General features: G+C 47.9%; 1 protein-coding gene across 3 annotated transcripts in view; it reads left to right on the top strand.

Moving 5' to 3' along the window:
- herc1 (HECT and RLD domain containing E3 ubiquitin protein ligase family member 1) overlaps window positions 1–15350 on the top strand; it is a 112876-nt gene that overhangs the window by 20115 nt on the left and 77411 nt on the right. For all 3 annotated transcript variants that reach the window (XM_079244898.1, XM_079244897.1, XM_079244896.1), the window contains exons 15-23: window positions 8167–8388; window positions 9528–9680; window positions 9837–9969; window positions 10052–10243; window positions 10656–10880; window positions 10957–11130; window positions 11206–11320; window positions 11404–11524; window positions 11676–11847. In XM_079244898.1, coding sequence (XP_079101024.1) covers window positions 8167–8388; window positions 9528–9680; window positions 9837–9969; window positions 10052–10243; window positions 10656–10880; window positions 10957–11130; window positions 11206–11320; window positions 11404–11524; window positions 11676–11847 — 1507 coding nt within the window. The remainder of the gene's footprint in view (window positions 1–8166; window positions 8389–9527; window positions 9681–9836; window positions 9970–10051; window positions 10244–10655; window positions 10881–10956; window positions 11131–11205; window positions 11321–11403; window positions 11525–11675; window positions 11848–15350) is intronic.

Genomic DNA, 15350 nt, shown 5'->3' with positions numbered 1-15350 from the left:
GCCTCTTCCCTTGCCAGATGAATCTTGAGATTAATTTATCAATTTCTTGAAACATATTGTTAGGTGGTTCGGCTGGTATTGTTTGGAATAAATATAATAGTTTAGGTAGTATAATCATTTTTATTGCTTCTATCTTTTGTACAAGTGCTAGGTAAGGCACCAAATTCCATCTGTCTAGGTCTGTTTTAATCTTGGCTACTAATGGATTATAGGAATATTTATGCCCAGATATGAAATTGAGTCCATCCCCCAGTTTATTTTAAAGTGATCCTTGGCGAACTGGTCAGGAGTATAATTAAACGTCATCACCTGTGATTTGTGGGAGTTGAGTCTGTAGCCTGAAATTTGACCATATTCCATTAGAATTCTGTGTAGCTCAGGGAGGGAAGTTTTGGGCTTAGTCAGATAAATTAAGACATCGTCTGCGAACAGAGCTATTTTCTGTCCCACGTTGTTTATTTGTATGCCTTGTATTTTGGAGTTTTGTCTAACCCACCGCGCCACTGGTCCAATAAACAAACTGAAAAGAAGTGAGGAGAGGCCACAACCCTGTTTTATCTGTTCTGGTTCCGAAAAACCTCCATTTATTTTGATTTTTCCTGTTATTGTTGTAAATCAATTGTATAACCTTTATAAATGTATCTGAGAAATTGAAGCGTGACAGTACTTTGTATAAAAAGGCCCAATCTACTGTGTCAAAACCCTTTTGGGCATCTAGGCCTAGTATGACTGCCTGTTCTTTATTATTATGTATACGACTGATCACGTGTAGCGTCCGCCTAATGTTGTCTCGACTTTTCCTTTCCTTGATGAAACCAGTCAGTTAATACCAACATAATCCTCTTGCTGTAACCAGGTTTCCGTAAGACAGAATAAATCAATGTGGTGATCACCTATCAAGTCATTGACTAATAAAGACTTATTTGGGAGGGATCTAATATTCAGTAGGCCACACTTTATTGTCTTATTTTCAGATTTTATTAGATCCATTGTTTTTATTTTTATGAGGTTTTCACCATTAACCCCAGAAGTGTTTTTGTGTTGTTTAATTCTTACTGCTGGGGAGTTGTATAAGGTCGGAATGGGGTTTTGGGTGGGCGGCGGCAGGTGGGAAGCTGCAGAAAAGTGTGTAGGACTACAATTCTGCCTCCTGGTCCCAACCCTGAGTTGTCAATTTAGCTGACTAATAAAAGAGTCCATATTGCTAGATAAGAGAGCGGCTCCATCCAACGTGGGATGGATGCCATCTCTCCTAATAAGACCAGGCTTTCCCCAAAAAGCGCTCCAATTATCTATAAAACCCACGTTGTTATCGGGACACCACCTAGACAACCAGCGGTTGAAGGATGACATGCGGCTAAACATGTCATCGCTGATTAAATTTGGCAAGGGACCAGAGAAAACTACGGAGTCCGACATGCTCTTGGCAAAGTTACACACCGAAGCAACATTCATTTTAGTGACCTCCGATTGGCGTAACCGGGTGTCGTTACCGCCAACGTGAATTACAATCTTACGGTATTTACGTTTAGCCTTAGCCAGCAGTTTCAAATACGATTCGACGTCGCCCGCTCTGGCCCCAGGAATGCATCTGACTATGGTCCCCGGTGTCTCTAGAGCCACGTTTCTGACTATGGAACTACCTATAATCAGGGTTTCTGCCTCAGCGGGTGTGTCGCCGAGCGGGGAAAATCTGTTAGAAACGTGAACAGGTCGGTGGTGGCCAGTGGGTTTTGGTTTGGGGCTACGCTTCCGCCCGACCGCCGTCCAGCCCGCCTCGGCTCCCGGCTGCGCGGGAACTGCTGAGGGACCGCTAGGTGGGCTAGCTGCCCTGGCTGGTAGCTCCGCACTGGCTAATGGGGGCTTGCTGACTAACTGCTTCCCTAACTGAGTGCGGAGCTGGGCTTCTAACTCACAGAGCCTCGCCTCCAAAGCTGCCAAGCTGCTACACTTAATACACCTACCGTTATCACTAAAGGAGGCGGAGGAGTAGCTAAACATCAGACACACCGAGCAAGAAAAGGCAGGGGACCGGGGTGTGGGAAGAGAGCTAGCAGCCATGCTAAAACCGAGTGCTTGAGCTGTTTAAGTCAGTAAACAGAAAGCCAAAGATCCCGAAAATAAATGCAATATATAGAAGAGTGGTTTGGGAAGATATTGTGCGCTAAAGTGAGTGGTTGGTTAACAATAGATAGAAGTTAGACAGAAGTTAAAGGAGCCAACGGCTCGTAGCAATCCGCAGCGATGCTAGGCAAACAGGAAATGACGCAATACGTTACCGCAACGTCAGCGCGTCCAGAAATGGAAAGTTTTTAAGAGGAGAATAGAAAGCTCTTCCAAGTATATCTTTTACCATTCAGCATTATAACCATCCGATCGTGGCGATTTGTTTAGTTTTAGTCTATTCACTGCTTTGGCCACTTCCTGGGCTGTTATTTTTTTTGTTAAAGTTTTGTTTGTTGCGGATATTGCAATTTCGGTTCTGTTCGCGATCTTCAAATTTCAGCTTTAGTGTAATATTTACAATGTACAGTAACATATACAAACCTGAGATAAAATGGCATCATACCATCAAAACATTTAAAGCCATTGCTCTTATGCAAACTTACAACTAAAGGTCAGAACTACTTTTAAATATATTTATTAACAAAAAATATGATGTACATTATTTGAATTCCTTGACTTAATGACTGCAATTAAAGACCGAAGAGAGTCACCTTTGCCCATCTTACCTTGAAGAAAAAGTAGTGTAAAAATCCTAAATTATGTTAAATTAAAAATAAATACAAAAAATAAAATGTCAAATAAGTTATATTTAGAATAACAAAATTCAATAATTTAAATAAAATAAAAAAAAAAGGTTCTGCACGACAGTATTATAATGAAGTATGACATGGTCAAGCTTTATTTGCTCAAGAGATTTAGCTTATCAACATCTTTACCAACATCTTAGATAACCCTAGACAACCCTAGATAAATCTGAAATATCTTTAAAGTAAAATTCAAAAGCAATGGTAATAAATAAATTTGAAATAATTGCAAAAGTATTTTTTCAACAAAAGCTGACAAGTTCAGCTGAAACAGAAAGAATATAAGTTCAGAAGTACTTATTCAACTGGTACCTAGTTCCCTGATATCTCTACATAACTTTTCACAAATGTTTTGACAAGAAAACCAGCATGTCAACTTTTGAAGGTTTCAGACATGAGCGCTGACACGTAACAACGTTGCCACTAGCGCTACAAAGCCTCTCTGATGGCGAGCAGAGAAGTACGAGCCAGTTTGCTCAGCCATGGAAAGTTAACATCGATTGTAGGAGTCATTAGATAATTGTCCAGTTCAGCTTTTATGGCATCCTCTAACTGCATAGTGAAAGAAGGAGGAGGAACAGCCTTGCTTTTGAAGAAGCTGGCTAATGACCGCTTTCCCTTCCCAGAGGTAGATGCTTCTGCGTCTGCTGCATCCTGAGGCGTGGGATCTGTGGTGCTGAGACGGGCCCTCTTTTCCTGCAAAACATAGCAATACGACCTGTCAGAGCTCTGTTGTCTGATTTGATTTTGAGATATTTGCAAATTTATGTAAACAAAAATACAGATCAGTAGAATAATATCACTGAACTGCATTTTGTATTACTTAAAATTACACAAAGAAACAAGACAAGTTACCTTTCGTGCCATCTGCTCCAGTTCAAGTTGCACTCTTCCTTTGATTTCTGGCACATTCTCTGCCCTGATGTAGACAGTCTTGAATCTTGGATCAAGGAAGGAAGTAATGTCCAGTTGCTCCTGGGTAGCTGGGTCACTGTATTTATATCTTTAATGTAGCTGAGAGCTTTTGACTTTATTTCCTTGGTAAGATTTGTGTCCTCATCGCTTTCAGTCAGGGTGGTTGTTTTCAGGAGATGGACAACTGGTTTCAGATACGACACACTCACATAGGCTTCACCGGACAGGGCGTCTGTGAATTCCTGAAGAGGACCAATGGATTTACTTATTGATTCAAGGACATCTGTGTCCTGCCATGTGGGGACCAGGTGACGCGTCTTCTTGTCTTCAGACAGAACTTGAGACAATGCTTTGCTCTGCTCCAACACACTCCCAATCATTTTCTGCCTTGAGCCCCATCTGGTTGGACACTCTGTAATTAGTGAGTGCTCAGGTAAATGTAATTCTTGCTGGGCCTTATGCAGTGCTGTCTTCTTTTTCCAGCTATGAGAAAAGACACCAACTATTTGTTTGCAAAGCCCTGTTGCCCGTTTAACTCATCTTTCATCATCTTTAACAGCATTTTCTGGACAAAAAAAGAACAAAAACATAAACCTTACTTGAGCATTATGGACTGAAATAAAATAACAGGAAATTAAAACCGCAAGCGGTGATATAGGCCCTCGCACCATGGCGCCGCTCGGCATAATGCCACCGCCTCCCCTGGCAACATCCTTCCCATGTCTCTCTCAACCTAAAGTGCAGCCAGACTGCACTTCAGGCCATTTAGGCCTTATGAAGGGTCACTTCCTGTCACCAAGGGGCGGGGCTAATTTATCATCTAATTATTGCCATGCACAAATGTGAAGGATATGACTGGCATCATCTGTAGCAAATTTGGTGCAGGTTGGTTGTTTTTTGTGGGAGTTATGTCAGTTTTCCTTTTCATTGCATCACAGCTGCTTTGCTGCCCCGCCTCTCCTAAACGATATCCCCTATTAAAAGAAATAACACAACTTTTAATCACACATGCCTCTTGAGCATCCTGACTCTTTTGGGTTAAAGTTGGACAAAATTCTTAGAACTTCCTCCAAATGCATGGCAAAGATAATGACAGAAATGACCCCAAAAATGGCACCTTTTTCAAAATGGCCGACTTCCTGTTTGATTTAGCCCATATGTCCAAGAGACGTTTTTGAAGGTACTGGAAGGTTCTACACGTGTGCTGAATTTGATCCATGTCAGTCAATGCAGTGGGCGGGGCTGATTGATTGAAATATTGTAGGGGGCGCTATGGAGCCGTTTACGATTTTCTCCACTATATTGTAATTTTATTCTATTAAGTACATAACTGTCATGACTCATGGCAAGTATGGTGAAGATCAACAATTTCATGGCTTTGTTACAGGTACTTCCTGGTTCATGATGTCAGACACTTGTTGTTGCCAAGGGGTGGGGCTAATTCATAGTCATATTATTGCATTGTATATTTTGTTCATCATGGGACTGGCATCAAATGTGGTGATTCCTGTGCTGATATGTTGTTTTATGTGGGAGTTTTAGCAATAAGTCTTTGTTAATAAGACATCAAACTTTGAGGGCCCGCTCCTCCTAAACTAAATCTTCTATTAGAAGAAATAACACAACTTTAAATCACACATGCCTCCTGAGCATCCTGTGCAAGTTGGGTGTCAGTTGGACAATATCCCTAGGAGGAGTTGTTTAAAATGCATGGCAAAGAAATGACCCCAAATATGGCACCTTTTTCAAAATGGCCTATCTTTATGAAAATTCATACACATGATCTACATGCTAGGGTGAACAAAAAATCCTCTTAATGTCATGGTGAAATGTTGACAGGAAGGCGGCCATTTTAGGTCAAAGTCAATATTTTGGCGTTTTAGCGCCTCGCATTTTAACGAACTCGTCCTAGAGCTTTTATCCCACTGAGCCACAAATTGCTCAGGATGTTCAGGAGGCATGTGTGATTAAATGTTGTGTTATTTCTTCTAATAGGAGACTTAGTTTACGAGGGGCGGGGCCTCAAAGTTTGATGTCTCGCCATGAAAAATTAAACGGATAAAACTCCCACATAAAGCAACATTTCTGCACCAAATTTGCTAGATATGATGGCAGTCCCCTCCTACAGAGTTCTATATGTCAATATTTTGATTATGAAATAGCCACGCCCCCTGGAGGTCGAAAGTGTTGTTTTTTGCTCACACACCCATAACTCTGGCTTGGTGGACACCACATGGCCCAAATTCACTCAGGCATCACAAAACATGTTGGTGAAGAGATCTGGTAAAGGACGTTGCTCTACGCTGCACGGCGTGCCCGTGACGCCATGGCGAAGTTCCATGCGGCGGCGTGACATCATAAATCACTATAAAATTGTCAATTTTGATCTGATCACCCTAAAACTTATAGGGATTAATAAGGGATCAGTCCTGAACAGATTAATGTGACCATTGCAGGTGTCGACCTAAGCCCCGCCCACTTACAACAGGAAGTGGTTTTTTCCACGTTTGAGGGTCATGCTTCTAAGCAAATGGTCCCAAACACTTGAGACTCCTCCAAAACATGTCAAACCCTTTCATGATGCCACAATAAAAACCTCAAGTCGCTACGCTAAACGGGACATGGCGAATGGCGGTCCAACGCCATGAAACAGGAAGTACCTGTGACCAAGCCATGGAACCTTGGACCGCCACCAAACTTGCCATGACTGATGACAGTAAGGCCCTGAACTAAGCCCCATTGAAACATAATGGAATACATGGAGCATGTCTCCATAGCGCCCCCTACAAAATTTCAATCAATCAGCCCCGCCCACTACATGGACCGACATGGATAAAATTCAGCACAGTTGGAGAACCTTCCAGTACCTTCAAAAAAGTCTCTTGGACATATGGGCTAAATTCAACAGGAAGTCGGCCATTTTGAAAAAGGTGCCATTTTTGGGGTCATTTTGTCTTTTTCTCTGCCATGCATTTTGAGGAAGTCCTGCTAAGAATTTTAACCAACTTTAACCCAAATGAGTCAGGATGCTCAAGAGACATGTGTGATTAAAAGTTGTGCTATTTCTTTTAATAGGAGCAGGTTAATGCTGATTGGTTGGAATGACCGAGCCATGAGAAGCATGCTGCTTCTGATTGGTGCGATTGGAAGCACGGTAGGGAGGGGGCATATAGGTGTGTGACAGTCAGATCCTGGGTCAGTGGAAAAACTGCAGCTTTGGCGATCACGTGATGGCCTTGTCTGAAATCGCAATTTCGATCTGAACACGATAAATCGTTCATCCCTATCCTCCAGCAGGACCGGTTTGGCAGTGGGTCAGTAATGGTGTGGGGGGGCATTTCTTTGGAGGGCAGCACAGCCCTCCATGTGTTCGCCAGATGTAGCCTGACTGCCATTAGGTACCGAGATGAGATCCTCAGACCCCTTGTGGGACCATATGCTGGTGCGGTTGGCCCTGGGTTCCTCCTAATGCAAGACAATGCTAGACCTCATGTGGCTGGAGTGTGTCAGCAGTTCCTGCAACACGAAGGCATTGATGTTATGGACCGGCCCGCCCGTTCCCCAGACCTGGATCCAGCTGAGCACATCTGGGACATCATGTCTCGCTCCATCCACCAACGCCAAGTTGCACCACAGACTGTCCAGGAGTTGGTGGATGTTGCAAATGATATCTTGCAAAAGTATCTGCTGCCGAACGAGCTGCAGTTGCTGCCAACAGTGGTTACTTTGGCAACGCCACAACAAGAGACGTTAAATAGTCCGCTCCGCTGCTTCCTGTTAAAAACATGATTTTAACAACATTTAAAAACACATTTAAAAACAACATGAGGAATTAATCTTATAATATTTCCTTTGTGAGTGACCATGGTATAATGCTCTCTGAGGTGTCCGTTATCAGAAATTAATGGACGATGTGGAGGCATGAACCGTCTGACACGAAGCTGACAATGGACACCTCATTGGGCATTATCCCTTACATATAATATAATATAATATAATATAATATAATATAATATAATATAATATACTAAACAGCTACTAACCTGAACCTGCAGTAACCTCACAGAGATGGTAATCCTGCCTCCATGGTGGACAGAACTGGTTCCAGGTCAGGTACTGGCTCTAAACCAGTATAGAATGTGAGATCTGGAGGTTAAGGGCCAGTATGATTGTTGCTGATGGACGTCCAGCAAAGCGTCTGATCTTTTAAAGTACATCCATGACAACATCAGCATGTTCGGTGTGTGCTGCAGCTTCCCTTTGCAAACTTTCCTCCTTTATTTTGGCCGTGAAACGTCAACACAACATCTTGTAGCGCAGGTTTCGTGGTGCAGCGGGGAAAAACAGCTTCTTCCACCTGTTCACGCGGCAGCATGTTACGGCAGGAAGCGGGAACCACATAAAGCTGACGTGTTTTCCTGTCTCCGCTCGGACTCCTCAGAGGATGCAGCTGGACATCATCCTGACCAGCCTCCAGGACCACACACATGTAGCCTCTCTCCTGGGTTACAGCTCTCCCGCCGACGGCCCCGAGGTTCTTCCCTCCGCTCCGACTTTCACGGCGTCCCCCGACCCCGCCTACGGCGCCACGGGGGGGCATCCCGACACCCACCTGGCTGAGATCCTCATGAAGACGCTGCTCAGGAATCTGGGCTTTTACACAGTAAGTCCGCTCCTTTTCCTCCTCTCCTGATCCTCCGCACCACCCGGCAGAGCTCCCTCCTGCTTCCTGCAGTAATCTGATTACTCAGGCATGGGCCTGCAGGTAGACGGCAGTAAAGTAATCCTGGACTGAGTAAAGTAATCAGGACAGAGTAAAGTAATCCAGGACAGAGTAAAGTATTCCCAGGACAGAGTAAAGTACTCCCAGGACAGAGTAAAGTACTCCCAGGACAGAGTAAAGTACTCCCAGGACAGAGTAAAGTACTCCCAGGACAGAGTAAAGTACTCCCAGGACAGAGTAAAGTACTCCCAGGACAGAGTAAAGTACTCCCAGGACAGAGTAAAGTACTCCCAGGACAGAGTAAAGTATTCCCAGGACAGAGTAAAGTATTCCCAGGACAGAGTAAAGTATTCCCAGGACAGAGTAAAGTACTCCCAGGACAGAGTAAAGTACTCCCAGGACAGAGTAAAGTACTCCCAGGACAGAGTAAAGTACTCCCAGGACAGAGTAAAGTACTCCCAGGACAGAGTAAAGTACTCCCAGGACAGAGTAAAGTATTCCCAGGACAGAGTAAAGTATTCCCAGGACAGAGTAAAGTACTCCCAGGACAGAGTAAAGTACTCCCAGGACAGAGTAAAGTACTCCCAGGACAGAGTAAAGTATTCCCAGGACAGAGTAAAGTACTCCCAGGACAGAGTAAAGTACTCCCAGGACAGAGTAAAGTACTCCCAGGACAGAGTAAAGTACTCCCAGGACAGAGTAAAGTACTCCCAGGACAGAGTAAAGTACTCCCAGGACAGAGTAAAGTATTCCCAGGACAGAGTAAAGTACTCCCAGGACAGAGTAAAGTACTCCCAGGACAGAGTAAAGTACTCCCAGGACAGAGTAAAGTACTCCCAGGACAGAGTAAAGTATTCCCAGGACAGAGTAAAGTACTCCCAGGACAGAGTAAAGTACTCCCAGGACAGAGTAAAGTACTCCCAGGACAGAGTAAAGTACTCCCAGGACAGAGTAAAGTACTCCCAGGACAGAGTAAAGTACTCCCAGGACAGAGTAAAGTATTCCCAGGACAGAGTAAAGTACTCCCAGGACAGAGTAAAGTACTCCCAGGACTGAGTCTTTGTGTCCGTGACCTGCAGGATCAGGCTTTCGGCGAGCTGGAGAAGAACAGCGATAAGGTCCATCAGGGCACGTCGTCGTCCGACAGCAGCCAGCCGGCTCACCTCCACCAGCTGCTGTGCTCGCTGCAGAAGCAGCTGTTGGCGTACTGCCACATCAACGCCGTCACCGAGGTACGCGTCCTCCACTTCACCCCGCACCGCCCAATCAGACGCTAAGCTTTTGGAACGTCTGGTTTGAACCTTCAGGTCTTCAGCTGGCCGGGCTGCGTGAAAAGTGCTGTATAAATAAATATTAACACGACCACTTCCTGTTTGTTTTCCACCCAGAACTCGAGCAGCGTGGCGCTGCTCCACAAACACCTGCAGCTGCTGCTTCCTCACGCCACCGACATCTTCTCCCGTTCCGCTGCGCTGATCAAGGAGAGCTCCTGGAACGGGAGCATCCGGGAGAAGCTGCAAGGTGAACGGTCTCTCTCATCGCCCTCCTCTTGTGTTTTAGATTTCACATCAGAGTTGACCTTCTGGTTCTGCATGGTCTGCAGATGTGATCTACGTGTCTGCAGCTGGCAGCATGCTGTGCCAGATAATCAACGCGCTGCTGCTGCTTCCTGTTTCGGTGGCGAGGCCGCTGCTGAGCCACCTCCTGGACCTGCTGCCCCCTCTGGACTGCCTGAACAGGCTGCTGCCGGCCGCCTCCCCCCTGGAGGACCAGGAGCTGCAGTGGCCTCTGCACGGTGAGCGGGGAACATGTTTCCTGAAACGAGGGGGTTTTATGTGACGTAATTCATGGATCAGACTGAACCTGTTCCTAAAGTCTGGCAGCACATTTAGCACATTTCACACGTCTGTAAACATAAACACGACCGCAGCGTGTAACGCCTCCAGGCGGGGCGCTACGACGTGGAGCGCCACACGCCGTAGTTCCCCAGATGGGAGGAGATCGCTGCTGCTGTCGCCAAACACATCTGTCTGATGACTTTATATTGTTCTGTACGTCGCCACGGTTGTTTTCACACAGACTGTGCGGAAAAGATGGCGTCCATATTTACACGTAAAGAGCTGGGAACGTTTCCTTCTCCTTTCCTGCTGACGCCAACATGTCCCTAAAGACGTGCTGGAAAGAGACGATGTTTTCCAACTGTGCAGGAACGTCGGACCTCGCCGAGCCCGTTTGGGGAATGTCCCTGCCAGCGCCAGCGTTGTCCTGGGTGTGGCTGGTGGACCTGGAGAGGACCGTCGCTCTGCTGGTGGGCCGCTGCCTCGGGGGGATGCTGCAGGGAGCGCCGACCTCGCTGGAGGAGCAGGACACCGCTTACTGGCTCAAAACGCCGCTGTTCAGCAATGGGCTGGAGATGGACATCCCTCCGCTAGGTACCGAGGACAGCCTCTCCTTCTTACTGCTTTATGACGTCTCCTTCTCACCGTCAACGTGTCGTTTCCCCGCCAGACGCCAGCATCAGCTCCTTGCTGGAGGCGGCGTTGTCTGGGAATGAAGAGCAGAAGCCCTTTGACGGGACTTTGCGTCCTGACCTCAGCGTCCTGGTGGATTTGGCTCTGGGTTCCTCTAAAGAACCCGCAAACAGCCTCTGGATCAACATGCAGGACTACGCCATCAGCAAAGGTGTGCTTCTGGACTGGGAGGTAGGTGAGGTCCAGTCTGAGCCGTGCTCTGATCACCCCACGCTTCCCGTTGCAGACTGGGACAACGCGTCCCTCAGCAACGAGTCCCTGCTGGACACCGTGTCCAGGTTTGTGTTGGCGGCGCTGCTGAAGCACACGGGGCTGCTGGGCCAAGCCTGCGGAGAGGGAAGGTGAAGCTCCACGTGTTTCATACCAGCCATTCCCACACTTCCGTCCCAAATCCCTCCTCACCTGCAAGTTCATTCCCCGTCAGGTACCAGCCCTCCAAGTCGCTGGCCGAGGTCTACCGCAACGTTTACAAGGTCCGGAACCGCCTGCTGGCCTGTAAAAACATGGATTTCATCCAGACCCGGTCTTCCTCGCGCGAGAGGAGGGTGAGTTAAGAGCGGGAGTAAGAGTTAAACTGTGCTGCGGATGTTGAGATACGGCGATTCCGCGGCGAGCACGCACATACCTGGCCGCCTCCCGGCCTCGTGGTGGGACCCGGAACCACAGGAACACCTGACCTTGGTTTCTCTTGCTCAGACTTCAGACAACCAGGACTCTCTGGACATGGACCCGCAGGAGCACGCCTTCACCCGGACCATCGACGAGGAGGCGGAGCTGGAAGAGAGAGCGGACCGCGAGAGAGAGGAGGGTCACCAGGAGCAGGACGATGAAGAGGACGACAGAGAGCACGAAGTCATGACCGCTGGAAGTGAGTACACCTGCCGGGGTTTCTGATCGCATGCTTCAGGTGTGGAAACCCTGCAGCCTCCTGATTGGCCGCTTTTATACCACGCAAATTCTGCTTTAAACTTTGATCTCGATGCTTTTAGTCCCGCTTAGTCCCTCAAAATCCCGCTTAGTCCCGCTTAGTCCCTCAAAGTCCCTCAAAGTCCCGCTTAGTCCCTCAAAGTCCCGCTTAGTCCCGCTTAGTCCCTCAAAATCCCGCTTAGTCCCGCTTAGTCCCTCAAAGTCCCTCAAAGTCCCGCTTAGTCCCGCTTAGTCCCTCAAAGTCCCGCTTAGTCCCGCTTAGTCCCTCAAAGTCCCTCAAAGTCCCGCTTAGTCCCGCTTAGTCCCTCAAAGTCCCTCAAAGTCCCGCTTAGTCCCGCTTAGTCCCTCAAAGTCCCGCTTAGTCCCGCTTAGTCCCTCAAAATCCCGCTTAGTCCCGCTTAGTCCCTCAAAGTCCCTCAAAGTCCCGCTTAGTCCCTCAAAGTCCCTCAAAGTCCCGCTTAGTCCCTCAAAGTCCCTCAAAGTCCCGCTTAGTCCCGCTTAGTCCCTCAAAGTCCCGCTTAGTCCCTCAAAGTCCCGCTTAGTCCCGCTTAGTCCCTCAAAATCCCGCTTAGTCCCGCTTAGTCCCTCAAAGTCCCGCTTAGTCCCGCTTAGTCCCTCAAAGTCCCGCTTAGTCCCGCTTAGTCCCTCAAAATCCCGCTTAGTCCCGCTTAGTCCCTCAAAGTCCCTCAAAGTCCCGCTTAGTCCCTCAAAGTCCCTCAAAGTCCCGCTTAGTCCCTCAAAATCCCGCTTAGTCCCGCTTAGTCCCTCAAAGTCCCTCAAAGTCCCGCTTAGTCCCTCAAAGTCCCTCAAAGTCCCGCTTAGTCCCTCAAAGTCCCGCTTAGTCCCTCAAAGTCCCTCAAAGTCCCTCAAAGTCCCGCTTAGTCCCGCTTAGTCCCTCAAAGTCCCGCTTAGTCCCTCAAAGTCCCGCTTAGTCCCTCAAAGTCCCGCTTAGTCCCTCAAAGTCCCGCTTAGTCCCGCTTAGTCCCTCAAAATCCCGCTTAGTCCCGCTTAGTCCCTCAAAGTCCCTCAAAGTCCCGCTTAGTCCCTCAAAGTCCCTCAAAGTCCCGCTTAGTCCCTCAAAGTCCCGCTTAGTCCCTCAAAGTCCCTCAAAGTCCCGCTTAGTCCCGCTTAGTCCCTCAAAATCCCGCTTAGTCCCTCAAAGTCCCTCAAAGTCCCGCTTAGTCCCTCAAAGTCCCGCTTAGTCCCTCAAAGTCCCGCTTAGTCCCTCAAAGTCCCGCTTAGTCCCTCAAAGTCCCTCAAAGTCCCGCTTAGTCCCTCAAAGTCCCTCAAAGTCCCGCTTAGTCCCGCTTAGTCCCTCAAAGTCCCTCAAAGTCCCGCTTAGTCCCTCAAAGTCCCTCAAAGTCCCGCTTAGTCCCTCAAAGTCCCGCTTAGTCCCTCAAAGTCCCGCTTAGTCCCGCTTAGTCCCTCAAAGTCCCGCTTAGTCCCTCAAAGTCCCGCTTCGTCCCTCAAAGTCCCGCTTAGTACCTCAAAGTCCCGCTTAGTCCCTCAAAGTCCCGCTTAGTACCTCAAAGTCCCGCTTAGTCCCTCAAAGTCCTGCTTAGTCCCTCAAAGTCCCGCTTAGTCCCGCTTAGTCCCTCAAAGTCCCGCTTAGTCCCTCAAAGTCCCTCAAAGTCCCGCTTAGTCCCTCAAAGTCCCGCTTAGTCCCTCAAAGTCCCGCTTAGTCCCGCTTAGTCCCTCAAAGTCCCGCTTAGTCCCTCAAAGTCCCGCTTAGTACCTCAAAGTCCCGCTTAGTCCCTCAAAGTCCCGCTTAGTCCCTCAAAGTCCTGCTTAGTCCCTCAAAGTCCCGCTTAGTCCCTCAAAGTCCCGCTTAGTCCCTCAAAGTCCCGCTTAGTCCCTCAAAGTCCTGCTTAGTCCCTCAAAGTCCCGCTTAGTCCCTCAAAGTCCCGCTTAGTCCCTCAAAGTCCCTCAAAGTCCCGCTTAGTCCCGCTTAGTCCCTCAAAGTCCTGCTTAGTACCTCAAAGTCCCGCTTAGTCCCTCAAAGTCCCTCAAAGTCCCGCTTAGTCCCTCAAAGTCCCGCTTAGTCCCTCAAAGTCCCGCTTAGTCCCGCTTAGTCCCTCAAAGTCCCGCTTAGTCCCTCAAAGTCCCGCTTAGTCCCTCAAAGTCCCGCTTAGTCCCTCAAAGTCCTGCTTAGTACCTCAAAGTCCCGCTTAGTCCCGCTTAGTCCCTCAAAGTCCTGCTTAGTACCTCAAAGTCCCGCTTAGTGCCGCATAGTCCCACTAAATCCGGTTTAGTCCTGCTTAATCCCACTTAATCTCGCTTAGTCCTGCTAAATCCCGCTTAGTCCCTCTTAATCTCACGTAGACCCGCTTAGTTTCGCTTAGTTTTGCTTAGTTTCGCTTAGTCCTACTAAATCTCGCTTAGTCCCACTAAATCTCGCTTAGTCCCGCTAAAATCTCGCTTAGTCTTGCTCAGTACCGCTTAGTCCCGCTAAATCTAGTTTAATCCCGTTTAGTCTCGCTTAGCTCCGCTAAGTCTTGCTAAATCCCGCTAAATCCTGCTAAGTCCCGCTTAGTACCGCTAAATCTCGCTTAGTCTAACTTAGTCCCGTTAAGTCTCGCTTGGTCCCACATAGTCTTGCTTGGTCCCGCATAGTCCCACTAAATCCGGTTTAGTCCTGCTTAATCTCGCTTAGTCTTGCTAAATCCCGCTTAGTCCCGCTTAATCTCGCGTAGACCCGCTTAGTTTCGCTTAGTCCCACTAAATCTCGCTTAGTCCCGCTAAAATCTCGTTTAGTCTTGCTCAGTACCGCTTAGTCCCGCTAAATCTAGTTTAGTCCCATTTAGTCTCGCTTAGCTCCGCTAAGTCTCGCTTAGTCCCGCTAAATCTCGGTTAGTCCCGCTAAACCTCGCTTAGTCCCGCTAAATCTCACTTAGTCTCGCTTAGTCCTGGTAAGTCCCGCTTAGCCCCGCTAAATCTCGGTTAGCCCCGCTAAATCTCGCTTAGTCCCGCTAAATCTCGGTTAGTCCCGCTAAATCTCGCTTAGTCCCGCTAAATCTCGGTTAGCCCCGCTAAACCTCGCTTAGTCCCGCTAAATCTCACTTAGTCTCGCTTAGTCCTGGTAAGTCCCACTTAGCCCCGCTAAATCTCGGTTAGTCCCGCTAAATCTCGCTTAGTCCCGCAAAGTCCCGCTTGGTCGCGCAAAGTCCCGCTTGGTCGCGCAAATTCTCCCTTAGTCCAGGTAAATCCTGCTAAATCTCGCTTAGTCCCGCTAAATCTCGCTTAGTCTACCTTAGTCTCGTTAAGTCTCGCTTGGTCCCGCATAGTCTTGCTTGGTCCCGCATAGTCCCACTAAATCCAGTTTAGTCCTGCTTAATCCCACTTCATCTCGCTTAGTCCTGCTAAATCTCGGTTAGTCCCGCTAAACCTCGCTTAGTCCCGCTAAATCTCACTTAGTCTCGCTTAGTCCTGGTAAGTCCCGCTTAG

The sequence above is a fragment of the Telmatherina bonti genome, assembly GCF_933228915.1.
Source record: "Telmatherina bonti genome assembly, chromosome: 1".
NCBI lineage: Eukaryota > Metazoa > Chordata > Actinopteri > Atheriniformes > Telmatherinidae > Telmatherina > Telmatherina bonti.
Note: the sequence above shows the minus strand (reverse complement) of the source record. Positions and strands in the feature narration are given on the sequence as shown.